Here is a 24,390-nt window from a genome sequence, read left to right on the forward strand (position 1 = left end):
CATTATGCCATATAATGAGTGGTATAAAATATTCTCGTCAACTTCGGCTATTCATTAGCGATATTACGTTTGATGTGAAAATCATTGACACATACTTTAAGAAAATAATTATTAAAATCCTATTCAACAGTCCTCTAAAGAAGAGATGTGGAAATATATAATTTAATTGAAGCAGGTCAATCCCGCGTCAGTGACAGCTACATTTATGTTCGTTACTCGCTTACCCATTTTGTAAACGTTGCAAAGACAAAGATCATTGGCTGGAAATATAAAGAAGTAATACATCAGGGAAAAGAGATGAGAGAAAGTAGAGTTCATTCAGGCAGGCAAAAACAGTTATCTCACCGAAACCATTCAAATAAAGCTTAAGGCATGCGCAGTCGATTTCCGTACAAACAAATGTACCATGATCAAAACTGATATTGGCGCCATCTTAGAAAAATTGAATTGTCAAAACTATGGTTGAAAGAAACAAATCAGAGGTACAAATGTTACCATAAGCTAATAAAATTCTAGATGGCTTAGGGTGCGGGGCAAAGAAGAGGGTACAAGGTCAATGTAAACAAAAGAGCCATAAATACGCAGAAGAAATACAATACCATTACACTTGTATTCACAGAATATGTTCTAAACACTTTACAAAAAGCATCGAAAATTGAACTTGAAAATTTATGTTTTCGTTTCGAAAAGTTTACACGGTATGTGATGTTTTTTGCCCTTGCCAAACAAAATGGCTAGTCAGCTGACCGCAAGATGTGTGTCCTGATTGGCTCTTACAGGGAATCTGACGAGACATAGCTTGAATGACTATCTCAGGGTATGTTCTGGTTGGTCCTTATGGGTATGCTGAATCAAAACACCCTCAGCTGTATTAATTGTGTAAGCCTATTATTGAGAATGGAGTTTCAAAACCAAATGTACATAGTTTACCACAGACTTACAAAAATGGTACTAACAGCTGCCTCGCTTGGCGCTCAGCATTAAGAGGTTAGTGTTAGGACTGGTCGGCCTGGTGTCAGAATAATGTGACTGGGTGGGACATCATGCTACATGTCTGGGGCATGATGCCCCAGTGCTAGACATCACTATAAACTGCCACACTGCAGACAATGGCGCAATATGACTGAAAAATTGTCAAAACTGTGTTACAAATCTTAAACACACACACACACACACACAGAGTTTACTTTCTATCCCCTCCCCGTAGAATTAATGTGTATGTTTGTCCTTTCTCCCAAAAATTGCAGTTTTTCTTATGCTGCTAGAAATATATTGTTACTTCGGTCACTCTAGTTTTACCATATATAATACAATGTTGCCAGTTCGATCTACACCACGAGTTTTATATGTAAGCGATATTACTTGTCGTTCTCCCGACTTCTCAAACAATCAAAAACAAATGACGGTGATACCTGTACACAGTTTTGTAAAGCCTATGATACAATTACAAGTGTGATTCGCCCTTAAGGTCGATCAAACAATAAAATCAACTCTTCACACCAAGTTACCGTTGAGTATTTAAATCCATCAGAATGAACTGATTGATTGATTATTTTCAATGAAGTCACGTGACGGTCGCCAGGGACGCGTTCTGCTTTTGATCAGACAGGTAACCCATTGCATATTCGAGATACACTAGTCATTATCCTTGTTAAGTGAAAGAGGGAGATAATTCAACATATGTTTTGAGGTGACAGGTGAACGGTTTGGGGGAAAATGCCGACAACAGCCGCTACCCCTATATCCGTCAGCTCTAAAGGGAAAGATGATATCATAAGAACAAACAGGGGTTCATCGGCACCACAACCAGCCAGGAGCGTACGTCGACGTGGCGTGAACAGTCCTGATAGGGCTTTGCTGGATAAGCTAAGACACCCATGGGAGGTAAATAATTACACGTTCTCTCTCTCTCTCTCTCTCTCTCTCTCTCTCTCTCTCTGGTTAAGTACATACACAATTCTCGGGAATAGATTTACATGTATTAGAGCACAGATGATGCCCATTAATGACGCTAGTACTATAGTGGGACGCCCTATATATATTTTCAAAACCATTTCTAATCCACTGAAGGTTACGTCTGATTATAGCAACACTTTTTAAACAATAGCTGAGCTTAAACTTAGGTGAGATTTTTTCCTGTTTGTTTAGCTGCTATATCTACTGTATGAAACCGACATCTGTTGAAATTCATGCACAAATAGCTAAGATACCATTAATCGATAAGTATACGGTTGACCGATCGACATTACTTTTTAATTTCAATAGCATAGATACGTCAAGAACGAACACATGTATAATGGATTGAATCGACATTGTATTGAATTTCAATGGCATAGAACGAACACATGTATGGTGGATCTCTCTCTCTCTCTCTCTCTCTCTCTCACCGTACATGCCTACCAACCTCTCCGGCTACATACATGCATGCATGCACATACATACATACACACACACACACACACACACACACACACACCTACCTACATGCATGCATGTATGCATGCATGCATACATACATACATACATACATACATACATACATACTGTCGTGTGCAATATGGTAACTCTTATGAAGTGTTGTCGAAAAGACACTTGCAAAGCAAGTATTTTTACTCCGTTGTTTTAGTGACCAGATTCCAAGATTGCGAGTAAAACAATCTGGCTTTTCTTTCCAAACATGTATAAACTGCTGTTTAAATTTAATCAACAGGACCTTATAGAATTGTACATTCTGCAAGGTCGATTCCCAGTGCATAAATCCGAATGGAACAGTATTGTTAAATTCCAATTCGTTTCTTATATGATTGTATGGAGATATTTCTCTTAGTCGACTTCAAAAGTTAGAGCATCATGGGAGTTGTAATATATATAGTAGAAAGAAAATAAAAATGTCAAAGATCTCTAGAATCATGATGGCTCGTTGCCAGTACTGTGACTAAACTTTCTTCATCTATGGAAGGAGTTGCGCGTACTCGTCATTCAGTCTAAACTTCGGTCGCTGATCATTTTTTATTCTGATGAAGTTTTCTTACACAAGACCAGGAAAAGTTTTGGTGTCATATTATTGATAAAATTTGTTTGCATGTTTTGCATGAACTTAAATTCAATGTCCGACATTGGTTTAGTGAATACTCCTTTACTACGATGAGACGTGAACAACGAACAATGAAGCAATGAACAACTGATATATTTCCAGCTCGAATCTGTTTTAACTATTGCATCCATATGGAGAAAATATACAACATACTTTTGACTGTGTCGACAGTGATAATGAACGTATTCGTAGTTATTTTTTTTGTACGTAACCCTATGATTTAGCTTATTAACACCATATAGTCCGTTTGGTTCATTATTGGTTGTACTATATATAGTCCGTTTGGTTCATCATTTGTTGTACTATAGTCCGTTTGGTTCATCATTGGTTGTACTAATGTCATTACAACGGGTAACCATCCCGGCACCCTTATATGAGGGCAGCAGTAACTGTGTTTCAGAAAGAAAAAAAGTGTGCTAAGTATATTGTGTTTACTTCTAATGCCAGTGAGATTTGCTGCTACTTCCGTATGCTGCTACTTCAGTGTATTGCTACTAACGTGTGCTGCTATATCTGTGTGATGCTACTTCCGTTTAAGGTTTAATAATGCTAATCATTTCATTATTTTATGAAATTGTTTCTCCATTTCTCTGTAGCAGCAAAAATATTCAAAGTTACTTTGCAACCATGCCAGTTCTGTTAACTTAAAGATAATCATATTGTTATAATTTCTAGAAATAGAATTTAAAATGAACTCTGACCTGACGATACATCAAGTTAATTTTCTCTGCTTCTCATGGCGAATGTTCACCATTTATGCATTTATTTATGTATGATCATTTATAAAGGCATGTTTTTCTCACATTTAATTAATGTTATTCCTTGTTGCCAAATTCTTTATACTATTGATTGTACTCTCCAGAATATATGGAGGAAATACAGATCTCTCTCAGGATAAGTACATACGTAATTCTCTGGAATAGATCTGCATGTATTAGAACGCAGATGATGCCCATTAGAGACGCTCTGAATCTATGTTCAAAACGATTACTTATCAGCTGAAGGATAAGCTTGATTAGAACACGTTTTAAACGACAGCTGAGCTCAAAATTATCTGAGATTTTGTTCTGTTTGTTGAACTGCTGTATTTGCTCTGTGAAACTGACATGTGTTTACATTCATGCAACTCACTGCTATAATAGCGCAATATCATTGATCGATCGATCAGCATGCGGTTGACAGAGATGACATTGCTTTGAATTCCAGTGGTATAGATATGTTAAGAATGAACACATGTATAATGGATTGGACTCTCTCTCTCTCTCTCTCTCTCTCCGTACATGCCTACCAATACATTCAGCTACATATTTACATACATACATACATACATACATACATACATACATACATACATACATACATACATACATTTTTGTGTGCCAATAAACCTAATTAGTTTAATGCCATATCATATCAGCTTTCCCCGGTATATAGCTATTTTGCGGATTTATTTATTCATTTTCTTATTCTTGCAGAAACGAAAAGCCCTCAGTGAACTGTACGAAGAGCCTATATCAGGCCGTGAGGGGTGGTGGAGAACTTTTATTCGGGTAGGTTGATAAACTGTGTTTTATTGATAGATTACCAACCTTAAATATACTTCAGTCTGATATCGGAATACGTATATGTGTATCTATACCCCGCCCTCTCCTGTCTGTCTGTCTGTCTGTCTCTCTCTCTCTCTCTCTCTCTCTCTCTCTCTCTCTCTATATATATATATATATATATATATATATATATATATATATATATATATTGTGGGGGAGAGAGAGAGAGAGAGAGAGAGAGAGAAGCACATTTTGATAGTGAAAGGAATTTAGATCGAAATCAATTCTAACAAGAAAAAATAAAGAATGAAAAGATGTCAATTCTTAACTTTGGTTATCCAAACTGTGTTTCTATTATTAAAAAAATTCAGTTGTTTTCACAATTTCCAAAAGGCCCAGATCAGATCGGAGATTTTGTGCGCTTTATTTGTGGTGGTGGTGCTGTTACAGTCGTCATTTAGAGGGGGATATTCGTTCTGTGCGAACCGCCAGCTGGTGTTGTTCTGCTTTAAATATATGTATGCGTACGTACGAGTGTTTGCGTGTAATTACAGCCATTTATTTTGATTTATGACAATCTAAATCATTTACCTCTTATTTACCAGCTATATCAATGACTGTTTTATGTTCGTTTTAAAATTACAGACTTGAAATCATAAATCATCGCAAGCGATTATCACGAGCAAGAGTGTTGCGGTGACGCTATACAATACTTTCATTGTACCTTTATCTACTTATCTAGGTTGTATTGGTGTCAAACTCTTTGTAATACTTATATGTTTATGGAACCAGTATAATTTGTATGGATAATGCTGCAAAGTTTGCCAGTGATACGTTTGAATCCAAAAGTTATTCTTAATAAATTTTATAACATGTGTAGTATGGAACGTGTATACTTTCTATTTAGCAATGCACATTTCATTTTGTTCATGATTCATGACATTTTTTCTGTACATCTCTCACATCGAATTGCATGCACGCATGTTTCCATGCTAGTTTCCTTGATTGACTGTTTCTTTGGATGATGATGACGATAAGTTTTATTATAATAATAATAATAATAATAATAATAATAATAATAATAATATCAATAATAATAATGATAATAATAATAACTTCATGAGACTGTTCGTCTCATAAACTCTTAATCAAAATGTTTCCATGACCAGAGAGAGAGAGAGAGAGAAGAGGTTCAAGTTCTCTTGAAAGAGGTGTCACGTTGACAACGAAGATATGGTTACATCTGAGAAATATGGCGGTGCGGGAGGTACTTCGGGATGCTGTAACGACACAAGCCTCTTTGAGTTTCTGACGAGTGAACTCTTTATTGACATACTCAATATATAAAATTACATGCCAGTATCACTCTGCATAAACTTAATATACAGATATAATAGATACATGTCAAACTACAACATTCCATCACTTACCAACATCATACATTTGTATAATTTCTGCCGTTTAGAATATAATACAGATAATTAAATATCGAATAAATTCACGATAGCTAGAGAATCTAAATTCAGTATTTCACAATAATACCGCACTCATTTATTAGAAATATATTTTACTGAATTTAATCTAAAATGTCGACATATTAAACTCTATTATTTAAAGAGTATTTTATTTCTGAATTAACTATTACTGAGTGTGAAGTTGGTAAGGAAAGTCGTTGTTTACCATAATCAATAATATAATTACAAGTAAATATAAGTTCTTCAGCCAGTTAAACTTTTCAATACGTTATATTAAAGAATAGTAAAGAAATATTAAAATAATCTAATGTTGCAACGTACTGATATTAGATTAACATCTTAACGCTAAAAATCCCTATACTATATGAAACATTGTACATAGACGATAATCTTACCTGTAACGACACAAGCCTCTTTGAGATTACGACGAATGAACTGATTGTCAAACAGATCTCCTGCTTTTTATATCAGTTTCTTAGGCATGGCCAAATATGGATATACGTCAGGTTCTTGAGTTACGCCAGAATCTCAAAGTGAGGCTTCATAGTTTCTTACAGACTATCGTCTGGGTCTATGTACGTCATTAGACAGACAATTCTACCACGTCAGCGCGTGGAGCTTATAGCTTAGTCAGGAACTTTAGGCATCCGCAATGCAGTAACTTACACAATTTAGCGAGTGTAGTTTTTGCTGACTTATGATACAAGGTAAATGTACAGAGAGTTTTGCCTTTGCTAATAAGGGCGCAATCTTTATTAAATAGTACATAATTCTAATATCGAATTACATGGATTTAATCTTAATATATTTTAATAGAAAATTACTTTCCATATAATTTAGTCAAAAATTACTTTTGATACAATTTAGAGAAGATTTCAATCTTATTACTTGTACAAAAAAATTCTGTCATAATTATAATAATAATAATAATGATAATAATAATAATAAGTTTTAAAATAATAATGATAACAATAATTTATATTATTATTACTATTATTATTATTATTATTGCTGCTGCTGCTGCTGCTGCTGTTGTTGTTGGTGCTGCTATTATTGTTAATCTTTGTCACGCCTCTTGGGGGCGCTCACCAGATAATATGTACTTTTGAGAGAGTGACGTATGTAAGGTGAAGTAGTTCGCATTTAAAACATGCACAATGGAGAGAATGTTGGCATACCTCTATAATGCATTAATGTAATGTGGAGATATTTCTTTGGATATTGTACTTTTGGAAATTTTACATGATTTAAGCACACTGCTAACTAAAATGACTGCTCCCTTGTGCTAAAAAATCAGCCCGAATTAGTCTAAAGTACACTATACATAGCAGCTATTAAACTAGGGAATATGAATTTTGCCAGACTAGACAATACCAGCTTCGGAAAGTGCAATTAATGAATTACCAAATATATAAAATGTAAAAAAAGTTATCGGCTCTTTTTTATACTATTTACCTCTGAAGTTCAGGAAGTGAAAATGACCAAGTAGAGCTAGCACTTTTTTGAAAAGAGCACATCTGAAGTACGGCCAAGCTGTATACTCTATAACCCATAGTACACCCATCAATCATACACCAAAATAAAGGGAATTAAAGGTTCTTTGAATTATACCTAAGGTACACAAGGTCTTTTTTAAATAGCCAGTATAACCAGTGAGGAAAGCCGGGGAAATTCTTTTTCTTTAAAATCCTAACCTATGCAAAATACGAAACTGTAGAGCGCCACCACTTATAATGGCAGTTTGTCTCGTCTTGTTCATATCTCGAGGTAGTTCAGTATCTTGTGACGGTAGATCTTAAGGACTCTGTGTACTATTTTTGCTATGCCGATGAGTAACGCTTTTCTCATTATAATTTGGCCTTTGCTTTATTTTATTTTTCTTGTTATCGTTAAGCCTGTAAGGGTACCATTAGCCCCTTCGTCCCTAGATCAGTACCCTTTGCCAGCTGGCCTTGTACAAGTTTTGTTTTGGCTTTTCTGGCGGAGACTTCTTCATCTGTTTACTGGGTCGATACCTTGTCCGTGAGGGCAGAGAACATTGCCGATGACAGCATTATCAATATCGTCATCATCTTTCCCTTCTTCACTATCATAACTGTTGTCGTCTTGGTTGTTTATTATTATTATTATTATGCAGGAGACACCTGCTCCAGGAGCTTATGGAAGCGGAACATTTCTGGAGGATATCGAAAAGAAGCCGAACACCTACAGATTTAAATCTGATGGAAGGAAGATTGACGCACATCCTCACGGCAAAGGAGCCCTTTTGATGCCAGGAGCATACGAAAAGACCAGTTTTGTGGACGAGTAAGTCATTGCTGTTCGACCACAAAAATGAATTCTTACCTTTTCAAACAGGTTTGCAAAAAACATCTCCTCGTTCTTGAATTGACGCATGAAACATTCGATGGAACAATTACAGTATCCGCACTCCCTTCCGTTTGTTTATACCCGCCCCCCCCCCCCTCGATTAAATAAGCAAGAGGCATACAAAATATAGAAAATGCACGAAACTTAGTCATTTCATTCATTGATTTATAAGTTCCAACCTGACTGTCACCAAGATGTTCAAAACATTAGCAACTTGTTGGTGTTTCGAATGAAATGGGAGTTTCTTTCGTAACTTGATCACCATATTTGCATAGGCGAATCTGTTTTCAAGCAACAGATGTGATGCAATCAAGCGTCTTCGATAATCTCAATAATTCCGTAAAGTTTGGAGTTAAATATTTTTGAACACACATATTTAAGAGTTCCTTCGTTTTATTTGTTCCATTTCTAACAAATATTAAAACTAGACGTTGCAAATATTGAATGCAGACGACACAGATTTTACTGAAAGGGACTGTTTTAGATACCAGAAAAGGACATTGAATAGTCTGTCTACTGGTTTACATCGAGATCTTCTGTTTTCTTTGAAACTATGGGCGCTTGCACATCATTCCGCAGATATGTAGCATCATGTCTCGCTCAGTCACATTATCCTGACACCAGACGGACAAGTCCAAACACTAACCTCTTAATGCTGAGCGACAAGCGAGGTACCTGCTAGTACCATTTGTATAAGTCTTTGATATGACTCGGCCGGGGTTCGAACCCGCGACCTCCCACGTCTGAGGCGGACGTTCTAACCAGTTAGGCCACTGGAACTGTCAGCCCCTGTTTGAAACGCCAACCAAATGACAGTGATAGAGACCCCTTGGCAACAGTCAGGTTAGAAATCATAAATCAGTAAATTCAATGACTAAATGTTGTGTATTATTTATATCCTTGATGCTATTCTTTGATGCTATTCATTTTTAAAATGGGGAGGGGCTAGAAACAAACGGGAGGGTGTGCGATTACTTTAGTTTAAAATTACAGACTCGTTGAAGATCTAGCGGCCATACGTCAATTCATACATTGTGATATGTTAAAGAAAATTAGCGATTGCTGAGTGGATTAGAGGGGTGGACGAGACAGACCACCTGAATAGCCAGTGGTCACTGATTGGAGCTAAACAGGCGGAGACAGGATTCTATCCTAAGCGTTTAATAAAAGCCGAGTTTCAGCCTCCACATAAGCAAGGCGCATGTACAAACTAACTATATGACTGGTTCATTCGTTTCCATGTTATCTGTACTTTGTTAAATACAACCTGATTCCAATATTTAAAGGTGGTAAGCTGTACAAAATGGACTCTTTATTTGACTTTAAGCTACCTATTACTTTCTGACTGAATGTATACATGACGTAATACGAGCCAATAAGATCATTTAAAGGAGGGAGGGTGGATTACAAACATAGGGTAATATAACGAATTAAGCAATCAAGCAATTTGTACGGATACGTTGCAAAGAAGGAGCTCGTACGGATCACACACTTTTTTTAATAATGCTTCATTCAAACCTTTAAAGTTACGTAAACGTTTGATTAGAAAAATACTTACCTACCTAATACTGTTAAACAATACAAACTGACATTCTAATCCATGTTCAAAAGCCGTACATCCTGGAAATTGATTGATATTTACATCTTAACTTACATACACTAATTTATAGTCGGAATAAATAACTTACATAAATTCATTTAGACAGATAGACAGACATAGATCTCTAGCATTGGTATATTACAGCATAGCTCACACGAAAATATACATGCTAATTCCACATCACAACTTGATCTGTGTGCATCTGCTTTCGTATCCGAATCTGGCAATGAATTTTGAAACCAGCATACCTGCATCCGTGAATGTAGTATGACTTGAGACCCCACATGCCTAGGGCTATTTGATAAAGCAGCAACTCAGTATAATAACAGAAGTGATTGCTTGCTATGAGTTTCAGTGAAAGTTGTAATTCTGTCGATTGCAATCCGATCCATAGGACCGCAAACTCCGAATGATTGCGACGGTAATTTCCCTTTTCCTCAACCATCGTTTTCCACATGCTCATACGTCAAATGACTGACATCATTCGCTTGGCGGATCTCGGGTTTCTTTTTTTGGTTAACTGCCAACCACACTTATGCAAACTGTCTTGCATTTTCTTCCGTATGGTATTAGGAGACACTACAGACATGTAGGTTAAAAAGGCAGGGCCGTTGAGAGCGATCACGGGCCCTGGGGTAAGAAACACCAGGGAGACTCCTAGGTCTTGACTATGGTATCAGACGAGGCCTCAGAAGCTTCAAATATCTGTTACATTATTTGTTCAGGCCATGATAGGACACGGGTAACTCTTTCATAGAACACAATATGAACTAGACTGACTTTTTGACATTGAAACAGAGACTCCTGAAAGTTACAGCTTGAGTCTGGCTCCTCCCTGTTTTTTTCGCTAAGTTTATGTAAGACCTCTTCAGTGTCTTTTTCAACATTTTTCCTCTGAGCGAAAGTTTGATCGTATTTTTTTGGGGGGGAGGGGTCCGCATTCCCTTTGTCTACGGTATGTTCAACAAAATCTGTCCCTTCAAACATTCCGTCAGCGCCAACTAGCGTATAATCATATGAGTGTTTCAGCTCGACAGATTTTTAAAAAAAATATGAATTCTTGTTTGTTTGTTGATTTTTTTTTAGTTCAGGAGATGCATTTCTATCAAACGTTTTCGTATGATCGGGGGAGTGTATTAGAAATCCTCTCTCTCGCTCTCTCCCAGAGTTGTCAATCTTTCTAATATTGCCTCTAGTGTTTTTCATTATTTAATCTTCATCCAACATTGTAGTTCTTCTTGTTAACGTCAAATCTGAGAAAATTTACTGCTTTATGAACTGGTTTCAATATGTCCCTCGCCGTGCTAAATTACTTTAGTGTATAAACTTTGTTGATTCGAGCAATCCATCTAATGCATCAAACTCCATCTGTGTAACCCATGACAAACATTCCCTTTCTGATGCTATGGTACAAATAATAGTGTATTGATGAAAATTCACACTGTTTTATCTCGCAAGACAATATAATGTCCCTGGGATTTTGTCACGTGACTGCGGTGTCACAATCTCTCTTGTGTTTTGCCGCTACATGGTTGTTGCATCTACGTAATTTAATTTCTTCTACACCTTCAGAAATGAGATGCTCTAAAATATTCTCAATTTTCTGCAGTTCAGAGTTCAGATAAGACTAAAATCTTGAGCCCATAGCTATATTTCTACCGTCCGCTGTACCACCAAATGTAATCGTCCAGGGATTTAAAGCCTGCACTTATATCTACGAATCCTTCATGCTAACCACTAGCTATGATGTCGTAGCCTCAACTTGATTTGTTGTGGTTGAGGCTACGAACTGATCCCATATCACGTAATGGAGCCAAAACAAAATCATCACTAAAGTCAGAAAAACAAATAGTGTAGAAATATACTACATAAGTATAATCGTGGTGTGAAAGAAGTTTGGCTTATTTTGAATTTATTAAGCCCTTTCACGATAAAATAAATTGGCATGGTTACACTAACCTCACCGTGTCCGCCATGACAGATAACGCTATGATATTATCATTCATGTGGTGAATAATGGCTTCTTGATGGAATTTCAAAGTTGCCGATAAATAATAATAATGAGGACTTTGTATAGCGCCTAATCTTTAGAAGCTCTAAGCGCTTTACAACATTAGACAACACCTTTAAGATAAACCGTATTTACTTTTAATGCACATAATTTCTGACTCAAACCGGGCCATATTTTTACTACGATTTGTTTATGTTTCCAAATAAGGCCTAAATGTCCTTATATGGCACACAAACTAATGAGGCTGAGAACGGAAGTAATCATTTTTTGAATTAATATGGCGGACGATCTAAATGAAAATATCGGATAAGAAAGGTAAACGATATTTTACAGCTATTTCTACAATGATTTGCGATACTTCCGGTATTAAATAAGCGAACTCCTCAATTTGTTTCATTATATGCAAGGAATTTGTTCAAATGGTTGATATTAGGCTAACAGAGCACCGGGTGTGAATCACACCCGGCTTGCTCCATTGACACAAAATTGCTCATGTTAGTACCCCGTCCACGAGGTAGGAGTAGGGGTACTAATATTAATACTAGTTACTGTCTGTTCTTTTAACTTGACATCAAGAACAAAAAATGCACGTTTTATTTTTTTTCATTTTTTTTATTTGTTTGTTTGGGGTTTGGGGGGGTTGTTCTTCGGAGGGTTAGGGGTTGGTGGTGGTAGGTGGAATCCTCTCATCCGACAGAATAGTATAAAATATTTTGATGAAGTCCGCAGTTTTATTCATCCATACAAATTTGTATGTTATGTTAATATTTCAGTCTGAACAAGTCCCTACACACATACAGCTTTAAAACTGCCCAGAGGGATGCCATGGATACCTTGAATTTCGGACGGAAAGATAAGGTATTTCCTATTTGTGTGTTTCCATGTACTTGAATTTCGGACGGAAAGATAAGGTATTTCCTATTTGTGTGTTTCCATGTGCTTGAATTTCGGACGGAAAGATAAGGTATTTCCTATTTGTGTGTTTCCATGTGCTTGAATTTCGGACGGAAAGATAAGGTATTTCCTATTTGTGTGTTTCCATGTGCTTGAATTTCAGGCGAAAAGATAAGGTATTTCCTATTTGTGTGTTTCCATGTACTTGAATTTCGGGCGAAAAGATAAGGTATTTCCTATTTGTGTGTTTCCATGTGCTTGAATTTCGGGCGAAAAGATAAGGTATTTCCTATTTGTGTGTTTCCATGTGCTTGAATTTCGGACGGAAAGATAAGGTATTTCCTATTTGTGTGTTTCCATGTACTTGAATTTCGGACGGAAAGATAAGGTATTTCCTATTTGTGTGTTTCCATGTACTTGAATTTCGGACGGAAAGATAAGGTATTTCCTATTTGTGTGTTTCCATGTACTTGAATTTCGGACGGAAAGATAAGGTATTTCCTATTTGTGTGTTTCCATGTGCTTGAATTTCGGACGGAAAGATAAGGTATTTCCTATTTGTATGTTTCCATGTACTTGAATTTCGGACGGAAAGATAAGGTATTTCCTATTTGTGTGTTTCCATGTGCTTGACTCCTTTATCATGAAAGACGAACTTATTACACATTTCCATTGAAAAACTATTGGTGGAACATACGTAGACAAATTTGGAGACTGTGTTAGGTCAGGAAACCCGTGTTACACGTTTAACACGTATCGCTCGCTATTCGAACACTGAGAACCAATACTCGGAATGAAATCTGTATGTGTATACTCCTTAATCATCCCACCAAGTAGGTGTGTCTCCTGATACAGCGTCAATGGCAGATAGAACCTAACTTTTCTCTTTTTTATATATTTTTTTTTTACAGTATGTACTTATCTGGAGTTTCGGAATCAGAAATATATGTAAATACAATGTGAATGAAGGTTGGATTCATGGTAGGAAGGGGTATAACAGATGAGTTGGTTACAAGAACGGTAACAAAGGGTATCAAAGCTATGAAATGGCTTCTGCATGGCAAGACGCCATGCTGATCTCCTATGCTTCGTTACTGTATTTGCCGTTTATTGAGCCCATCCGAAACCTTCGTACCGCGTATGCACTGCTTTAAAAAGTGTTATACAGTTTACTCCAATATGTAGAACTATTAAGATAACTAACATATTTTGGTGTAAAGATATTTGAATCGGAAGTCCTTCTGATTTCAGAAAGTAAGTGTGTGTGTGTGTGTGTGTGTGTGTGTGTGTGTGTGTGTGTGTGTGTGTCCCTGAAAATATATATTAATAAATTAATGTCCAGGCTTTGACCTGAAAGGAAAACTCAGTCAAACGGGTAAATGGGTTTGTAGGGAACGTTTGTGACGTCATAAAACACTGTTTGTTATTCCTTTACGGATGGACTGCTCCGATGGCCTAGTGGTTAGAGCGTCCGCCTTGGATGCGGGAGGTCGTGGGTTCGATCCCCGGGCAAGTCATACTAAAGACTTACAAAAATGGTACTAACAGCTGCCTCGCTTTGCGCTCAGCATTAAGAGGTTAGTGTTAGAACTTGTCTGCCTGGTGTCAGGGTAATGTGACTGGGTGGGACATCATGCTACATGTCTACGGCATGATGCCCCAGTGCTAGACATCACTATAAACTGCCACATTGCAGACGTCGTTGCGATATGACTGAAATATTGTTAAAGGTACGTTAAAAATCCAAATCACACAACAAACCTTTACGGATGACTGCCATGTTCGATTATGTGAAAAAGACTCAAGCTGTTTGTTTAATGCACATAGCAGTCTTAAAGGAAACAAGGAAAGGTGAATGGTTTTACGTCCTAAATCTTTCCATGTCACCATATTATACGTTTTGGCGTGCACCTTTTAGCCCCACACTTACTGTTTATCACGAGGATGAAGACAAGGTTTTCATCTTCGCTGTATGAAGTGTGTCCTTTAAAAAATCAGGATCGAAACACTATTTCTTTTTAATATCTTCGTACACAGTTTGTAAAGTTTAAGTTAAGTCTGGTGAGGAGTAATGATTTGGAATCTCAATGCGTTCATGTATGTGTGCAAAACTTCACCAGAGCGCGCTGCTCTTTGGTTTAAATCCTGGCAACTGCGTTAAAACTTGGCAACCATGTGGAAATAACAGAGTTGTATTTCATGTTGTATCGAAGCATAGCACATATTTTCTGTTGTATTTCCATACATATCGCTTCGCCCAAACGACCATTTTGGGGTTAAGCCACCCACAATTGCACGATAACATATTTTAATTTACACCGAAAGCGACCACGTTCTGTAAAACAACACAATATATTTGTTGCAAAAATGTACGCTTTTACTTTTGTCATTCGTTTTCCTTTCTTTTCCCAGGACATTAATATAAGTCCGGCTGCCTATAATACAGAAAAGTTCCTATCGCTTACAACGGACAAACAACCTTCAAAGTAAGTTATTGTCTTAAAGAAAATAACATAGCGACATATATTTTTTTAAACTTCACCTGCACAAAACATTTGTAACTTTCATGGCATGAACTCATCAGTCTTTTAGTTTTCATTTTGTACATGTTGTAATTGTACATATGTTGGTTTATCATAGCATTGATTTCGTTCTTTCTAATTTACAAAACCCAACGCTCTGGTGTATGCAATATACAACATTTGTTTTTATCATTTTCCAAAATATTAAACATAACCATCGTATGGAAAACATGAGCTTGGTCCATAACATTAATATCAATACACTTCCGACGTGTAAACAAAGGAATGTAGGTGTAAACCAACCATCATAAAAGCTAATTAACTGTATCAGCACACAGAGCAGAGCTTCTAATGATTAGGCGCTATACAAAGTCCTCATTATTATTATACCTGTTGGAATTCCTTACTTAACGGATACGCAAATCAAATTCTCTTGCTTTGTGTGAAATGAATTTCATTAAAGAAATTTTTTCTTGGCCAGCTGGAATGACATATCAAAGCCTCCCAGTAAAGAACTTTATCATTGTGTCCAGAAATAATATGTGCATGTTGATTTCGATGTATGGATATACGACATCGGTTATTCTGTAATGCGTATACCTGTTTATAGTATATTGTTCATATATGTATCTGTTCGATTAGTATAGTCGCACATATTAATTTGTTTTAAATTCTGTACGAGTGTGTGTGTGCAAGGATACCGGAGTGTAACGGACATTTAAAAAGAAATTTTTATAACATAACCGGTTACAAAATTGAGTACCACATGACAGATGGGTCTTTTATGACTAAATATGTTATCCTCGTTAAATAAAGTTTATTATTATTATTATTATTATTATTATTATTATCATCATCATCATCATTATTATTATTATTATTATTATTATTATTATTGATACACTTGACTACATCTACTTTCAGGCATATGGTGTTCAAATCTCAATCTCGACGATTTCCAACCATACAATTTGTACCCGTAAGTTCCTCAATATTGCTTTCAACACCGAATCTTTAACTTTTTTCTGTGAAATACAGTGTATTTAGTATGCAAAAAACTCATATATATATATATATATATATATATATATATATATATATATATATATATATATATATATATATATATATATATATATATGTCTGTGTGTGTGTGTGTCCAAACGTGACGTACATTACAATGCTTACACAAGTCAGACCAGCATCGAGGCTATCGAATTGACATGCACTTTTAATGGTATTTTATGTTTTCGAAATTTACTTTGAGTTGAAACTTCATGGTCACTATTGTATTCGGGTACTGTTAAATGTAGCTACTATCTACTATTACGATTATCTGGAATATCCGAACAAGATGAATATGTAATTAATTTCGTACAAACACGATCGTTTGTGCTTAACTTTTTATTTCAGAAAGAGGGTCCCGCACCTGGAAATTACGAATACGTAATGGATCACCGAAAAAAAGCGATTACCTCCAGCTTTAAATCTAGAACACCACGCTTTTCAAGCTCGCATACCGTAAGTGTATTAGCTTCTGTTTTTGACTAACAAGAAATAAATAATAATTGAATTAGTTTGGACAACTGAAAATCATAGAAAGTAATCTTTAGTCCTGTCTTATAATGACATCTTTAGCAATTAGTTGTCACCCATCAGTGTTTAATTCAGACATTGTTTATATTTCGCGACATAACTATCTCGTTACCTATGTCGAGTAGCATAAGAGATAAAGACAGTTACATCAGGTGCCCTGTAAGTTGGAGGAATCCAGAGGACTCGGATGAAGACCGCCGAAATTAGATAGGTGAACACCTGGCCACTAAACACAATTGCAACATCTCGACTCCTCGTGAGCGGAAAACACATCGAATGTTATTTAACATAATACAATATATTCTAATTTTGCACTTCTGCCGGATGCAAAGACTTTCACTCACATAACCACAATCATAACATGTGATGCCGTCCTTTCCTATGGAGATAATTAAACCAGTGCAAACAACAAGGCGTATCTCCTCTGTGCAAAGCTATGTGTTAGTCCCATGATTCCGAGCAATTTAAATATAGCGATAACTATATTGCATTCGAGATCGGACTTGAACCACTTTCGTCAAGGTCTGAGATGTTTAGATTGCCGTGATCATTCAACATGCCAGTACTGGGTATTGAGCCTAAGATTAACATATACAAAACAAGAGGAATAGCTATACTATCGTATCCATGCTGATAGGACTGACTCATTTCAGCCGCAACCCAGATGTATTCACCATTTAAAAACTTTATATTTCTCTTATTCAGTATTTCATCGTCAGAAATGGAATTTCTAAACAGTTTTGTTTTTTCATCTGAAATTACTTATATATATTCTTTCAAATATAAGCTAGATGCAGAATATCACGCAATATCTCATGTTACAGAGAAAGTTTTCCGTATATACTTAAATAAATTAATTTAACTATTCTATATCGGAAGGGGTGGGGTAATCAGAGATAGATCATTTTTGTATACAAGAAATGTGTAACCATGGCCCTCAGTGACAACCGAATGCATTTGTATTATCTTTATTTATTTATTTATTTTATTTTATTTGTTCATTTACGTATTTGCTTCCTTATTTATTTCTTTATTCATTTAGTTATTTATTTATTTTGCGTGTCAAGATTTCAAATGCATATTTAACAAACCCATAAATGGTTTAATTGAAGAACATAATGCAGACTGTATATGGAGAACAAGGAATGAATAGAAAGTGAATTTATCCAATGTAACTAGATAATGTGTTGAAAAGAAGAGTAATCTGTAATTTATAGAGTAACGTGTGTTCACGGGTTCGGTTCACACAAATCCAAATATAAATAGACATTGAAATAGTTCATCATTGGTGTATTAATGATAAATTTCCACAAACTTGAATGTTCTTGATTGTAATTGTTCTTTCAGCAACGAATGGCAAGTATCATTGTTTTATTACTTTTTACATCCTATCTATACTTTCCCGTTTCTTTGTGCCAGCCGGGTAGTTTATTCCTGTCGTTAGAGTAAATGATTTAACAACAGTTCTAACCAACATGAATTGAACAAGCATGTTAATGACCTTTTGGACATGCATGTTAATGACCTTTTAACAGATCGGCAAAGCTGGATAATGTTTAGTCTCATTCTGACAGTGTTAATTTCCGTTTTGATTAACTTCTGCGGAATGAGGTATCTGCCATAAAGTGTATGACCTTCCTAAACTGTTACAGTTCAAGGGGAAAAAAGGTAAAAGTCTCAGTAGCTCGAACATCAGAGTGTCCTAGTGAATAAATTCGATGCGTAGATAGTTCGAGCCAATGAGGTTTCATTTAACTACAGACGATCTACTGGGGTTTCAGTACCAGTGCTAGCTATTTTATATTTTCGAGAAAACCATCTTCGAGGGAACGAGATTTTAGTGTTTTACTATTATTTTCTTCATGACAGAAAACACTATTACTGAAGGGTATTTCATTAATAAGTTTTCAATAATTTTATAAAGTGGAAATATTTAATAGCTTCTCTTTTAGCCATAAATTTTATATCGAGTGTTGAGCCATATCATTGTTATCTGTTAGTTCAAGGGAGGTTACTATGAAGGCATACGTTACCGGAAATATTTACCTCGTTTTAGTTAAATGGCTCAGAGCTCAACGGAAAGTGTAGACTTAGTATTTGTGCTCCGACTTTGTTCTTCTACTACTTTGCTGTGGAAGGGCTGGTTTATTCCCTTTGCAATTATTTAGACGGGATAAGTTTACTGTAGAGGCATTCAGGCAGGCACAAATAAATTCGCATGACAAGTTGAGACATTTTTCATTACGCGGAGGGCATGATTTTGAGGTTTAGATTTAGTTAGAACTGAATAATCTGCATTCGATATTGTCAGTTTGTTTGTTTGGTTTAGGGGAAGTGTTCTTGTGCAGGCACGAGTAAGATGAAGAAGTACATGACGTAGGTTACAAAACCGTCAAAAAGAGTAACTTTAAAAAATCATTAGTCTCTATACAAATGTTGTGCACGTTTTTAAAATCAGAACTTATGTTCTATTGTTTAGCGAGATTTCCCATAGCTGATGTTAACATGGCTGAAACTTATGTTATGTTGTTTTGCGAGATTTCCCATAGCTGATGTCAACACGGCTGAAACTTATGTTCTGTTGTTTTGCGAGATTTCCCATAGCTGATGTCAACATGGCTGAAACTTATGTTCTGTTGTTTTGCGAGATTTCCCATAGCTGATGTTAACATGGCTGAAACGTATGTTCTGTTGTTTTGCGAGATTTCCCATAGCTGATGTCAACATGGCTGAAAAATAATCAGTGTTCTACTGATGACTACTCACTTTCGTCATCAAATGAATTCGTGCATATATTGCAAATCTAAAATAAAAAAAACATCGTGACTTTCTATCTCAGAGAACAAAAAGGGGCCTTCTGGTGTATTTTGTGACACTAGTATTTATGATAATGACGTAAAAAAAATTATGTTAAATTATCCATGGCCTTTATCCTTTGGCAATGACCTGGAGATTTGCATAATTTCGTTGAGGATAAATTTGCATTCACCCAAGAAACTGAATTAGTATCCAGGAGTAGTTATTAATAAAATGGGGCAAGAAAACAGGAGTCATAGAAAGAAAAAAAAACTTTTATAGGAATATCGTTGCAAAATTTAAGTGCATGGGGATACGGATATGATTATAAAATTCGCCATTTACCCAAATACAAGAATAGCATTAATAACATTCATTAAAACGCTGTCAGACTCTTTCAATAGATCATTTGTATCCTCAGAACCGTTTTACTTTTTTGATCTGTTTAATCAGTCATTGTTTTTATTGAAGGAAAAAGTAAATGATTCATATCTTTTAAGTCCATGCAAATTTTGAGAGGAATCTAAGAAGTCCTTCAGAAGTTAGAACTTGTAATCTAAGTGTCGCTGGTTCATTACCCGCCTAGACCAGCTCGGGTTTAGATACCTAGGTGCGTCTTTAGAAACGATACTTAGCTCCCGTTTCCTTTGCATGATATAGCCATGATGGGTTAAAAATGTCGTTGAAAACAACAAAATCTATGTCCAAGTGCTCTAGCTTTGATACATTTTGTTGGAAAACTGTTAAACTTGAACTTAATCAAGACCTCCTTAATTAAAAGCGTAATTCCAAACATTGGTTGTATCTATGCAGTCCTTCAAATGTTATTCAACCTAAACGAAGTTCGTGACGGGACTGGATGGGACAGATGGACAACTGTTACACTATATGACCCTCTATAGATATGCCGCGGGTATAAAAATAACAAACCACAGAGAGTGAATATTCTTGTAGAAACAGCAAGTATTGTGCGTAGTTTAGAAAAAATGGAGGAAGTAAATTTTGTGAGAAGGTCGATTTTGATTTTCAATTATAGCATTTCCCTATGATTTAGCATTCTCTTGATTTTTAAAAATTATTTTGATCAGTGTATCTGTATACGGTATCAAGGTTAGCAGGTTATCTATTATATCTGCCAATCTGATTAAAATATCATATCCACTGACCTACGTGACCTTTTAATTAGCTAATAAAAACGCAGCTTTCTGAAATTTGAAAATGACTCAAATCGTTCGGCTCACATTGATGCTCTTTAGCCATACTGTTCAGTCTCCCAAACACAAAGGTATAAGATTTCATCTGATTGGCTCATACAGTTAGCGATTATGGTAATAACATAGGTCACCAGAACATGATTCCTAAGCAATCGCTGTCAGAGTTTCCCATATGACAGTGGAAATATGATTTTATTCAGATTGTTATATCTGCAGACCATATTTGGGTCAGCCAGCTGTTTTTTATATATCTGCATAGTAGTTACATAATCATGGATATATTTCATCGGCAAGTGGATCTCAGTGTGGTTTTTGTATAAATAATATCTTGTATTCTATCATCTTATATCGCTGCTCCATTATTTGTACACCTGTAGTTAGCTTATATACTCATAGTGATGTGCCACTTCATATTCATCTTCTTTGATAGTCTCGTCAGTCTCTTCATGTATCACTCAGTCCTATCCTAATCAATTCGTCCACTAATCTACCCATCTGCCTATCTATCTAGATCCCCAATTAGGTTCGGTATATTTAGCCCCAACATCCTGCCCCTTCATTGGAAACTTCTCCGACGGGTGAATCATAATCTAAGATGCGTCACTCAAGGATCACTCGGCCGGCATTGGCTTTCGTAATTGTGCAACTGAATGCCAAACCAGGGCTTGTGGGAGAAAACGAATGAAACGAAAACGAAACGCCTCAAATCTAGGACACTAGATGGCGCTGTAATGTAAATGAATTAAATAATTTTAAAATATCAATTCGATTCACACCTTTAAGTTAAACAAAGTGAACTTGTATCAGAAAGGAAGACGATGATAGGATACATTTTATAGTATATTTGCTTTACCTCACTTTTACGTCATGCAACACATGACTTCATAACGTCAGTAATGCCAACGCTTGCTCAAAGGTTGTAACCGTTTAGTAAAAACAATCCGCAGTGGGAGTAGACATCATCGTATTTCCCCGGACATGCACATTATCCATGCAGATAGTCACCCTACTCAGGGGTCATGTTCTTTCTCAATGTATCGATGACGTAAGTTTGTTTTGACCCTTGGTATCATCAGAACTATTGCCCATCTTCTCCGCACATTATTACGCTTGCACGTTGATCTTATCTCTTGTATCATAGATTGAAACGCAACCCAAAACTAATTTGAAAGAACCAGACTTTCTACTTCCGTGTCGCGATCGATAAGTTGTGACGTCTTTCGGTTTCTGCCATGTGACATCATCAGTAATGTCCTCCATCGCTGCAAATATAAAAATTCATGCCTTGTCTCAAACCTATTAGGCGAAAAATGTACTTAACCCTGATAGAAAATATTTCATATAAAATGCAGTCTGAATTCGGTGTGATGATCGCAGTGTACGATTTTGCGTGTGACATTTTATCAAGAGCGTTACAATGATTCTTGCACTATACAGCGCAGGTAAGTCGCTGCGAGAAGTACGAGATACAGTCTGTGCAGGATGAGACATCTGCAGATGTAAACAGCTATTAACAGAGGACTCCAAAATGTCCTCTTTATTAGATTTGGTTTTTGGCATCTGTGTGTTTGGGGCTTTTTTATTCTTAAAGAGGAAGAATACATCCTTTGCTGTATTGACTGTGTCGTACGTATATAGAATGATATACTATATTGTAATAATAACTGAATAATGTACCAATCATACACCATTTAAAGTTAATAGAGTAACCGGCAGATAAAGATTAGCTCATCTCTCAGGGCGTAAATCAATCGGATTCCTTTCTGATTTCTTCGCTGAATCAAATGCTTATCATGAGCAGCACCGCATCTAGTGATTATTCATTCGTACTGCAGTAAAAAATATACCCGTCAAACGAAGTGGTAGGTAGATACAGGTTCATATATATATATATATATATATATATATATATATATATATATATATATATATATATATATATATATATATATATATATACACACACACATACAGGGCCGGCGCCAGACCCGGCCAGACTATCTGGCGCCCTAGGCAAAGTTAGATTCTGGCGCCCCCCCCCCCCCCCCGGAAAATATCAATTTCAAAATTTATAAACAATACATTTTGTTTTAAAAATGCGTCGCCTGAAATCAGCGCCCTAGGCGGCTGCCTAGTTTGCCTATATGGTAGCGCCGGCCCTGTGTGTGTGTGTGTGTCTATATATATATATATATATATATATATATATATATATATATATATATATATATATATATATATATATATATATATATATTATGTACAGTTGATTAAATACTATGAATTCATGAATTTATGGAAGAAGATTATAAATAGTTTCATAATTGAAATTTTTCAGATATGTCTGACAGTAATCAATGGTGAATCCAATTATTGAGGAAGGTTTTTAAGAGTGTAAAATTTCATAATATCATATTTTAAAATTAGGAATATTTAAGTTATTTTTAATATGATAACTTTATAGTTCAGAAATGCACCACAAAAGGTATGATAAATAAATCATTCATGAAAGCACCACATATGGCATGGTAAGGTTTAACAATATTTTTGTACTGTCACATCCGTTTTCAACAAAATAATGCATAAATAATAAATTTATACAAATTCAGTTTCTTTGCTACCAGAAGGAAAGTATCTTTTTTCATGTAAATATGATAATAAAAAATAAGGAAAAAGAAATAACAGACGATGTTTATAGATTCCTGTTGAGAAGCAGAATTACCCAAACAACTGTACGAAAATTCTTTGAAACGGATTTTGCCCAGTCATTCCAATTATTGAGATGTGTTTCTAGTCCATACCAACAACAACATAATGGACCGAATACATTAAATGTATCAATAAAGTTCATATATAATCCTAGATTTAATCCTGTTGGATTGATCGTATCCTGACGGTGACTCCAGTATTATGTTTCTTTAACAGCCGTTCTATTTCCAAATTAGCAGTATCAATTACCTTAAATGGAAAATCTCATTATGGAAGCCATCATTAACGTATATGGAGAAATAAGATTAAAACGATGGATTGATGAAGTTCGTTATGTTAATTATATGTTTATTCATGCATCTAGATACACGCTGACTTGTTTGTCCAACATATTTACTTTTACAAGTGATCACACAAACAGCATCACCTGTAGCACAGTTAGTTTCATAATGCATTTTATACGCTTCTTTGGTATTCTACTAAAATAAGTATTTTTATTAAGAAAAGAATAGTGCAAACATTTTGGTATATTATATTAGTTGACGAACCATGAATTTTATAC

The 24,390-nt window shown here is 35.7% G+C and overlaps 1 protein-coding gene across 1 annotated transcript in view; it reads left to right on the forward strand.

Annotated features, from left to right (window-relative positions):
• The first annotated feature begins 1,608 nt into the window (after window positions 1-1,608).
• LOC149804934 (protein STPG4-like) overlaps window positions 1,609-24,390 on the forward strand; it is a 28,181-nt gene continuing 5,399 nt past the window's right edge. Inside the window, exons 1-7 of the mRNA XM_089945962.1 lie at window positions 1,609-1,884; window positions 4,570-4,644; window positions 8,254-8,423; window positions 12,871-12,955; window positions 15,404-15,477; window positions 16,438-16,492; window positions 16,927-17,034. Of these exons, the coding sequence (XP_089802088.1) occupies window positions 1,717-1,884; window positions 4,570-4,644; window positions 8,254-8,423; window positions 12,871-12,955; window positions 15,404-15,477; window positions 16,438-16,492; window positions 16,927-17,034 (735 nt within the window). The 5' untranslated portion in view covers window positions 1,609-1,716. The remainder of the gene's footprint in view (window positions 1,885-4,569; window positions 4,645-8,253; window positions 8,424-12,870; window positions 12,956-15,403; window positions 15,478-16,437; window positions 16,493-16,926; window positions 17,035-24,390) is intronic.

Source organism: Sinohyriopsis cumingii, chromosome 2, assembly GCF_028554795.1.
Source record: "Sinohyriopsis cumingii isolate HCF-2022 chromosome 2, ASM2855479v2, whole genome shotgun sequence".
In the NCBI taxonomy this organism is placed as follows: Eukaryota; Metazoa; Mollusca; class Bivalvia; order Unionida; family Unionidae; genus Sinohyriopsis; species Sinohyriopsis cumingii.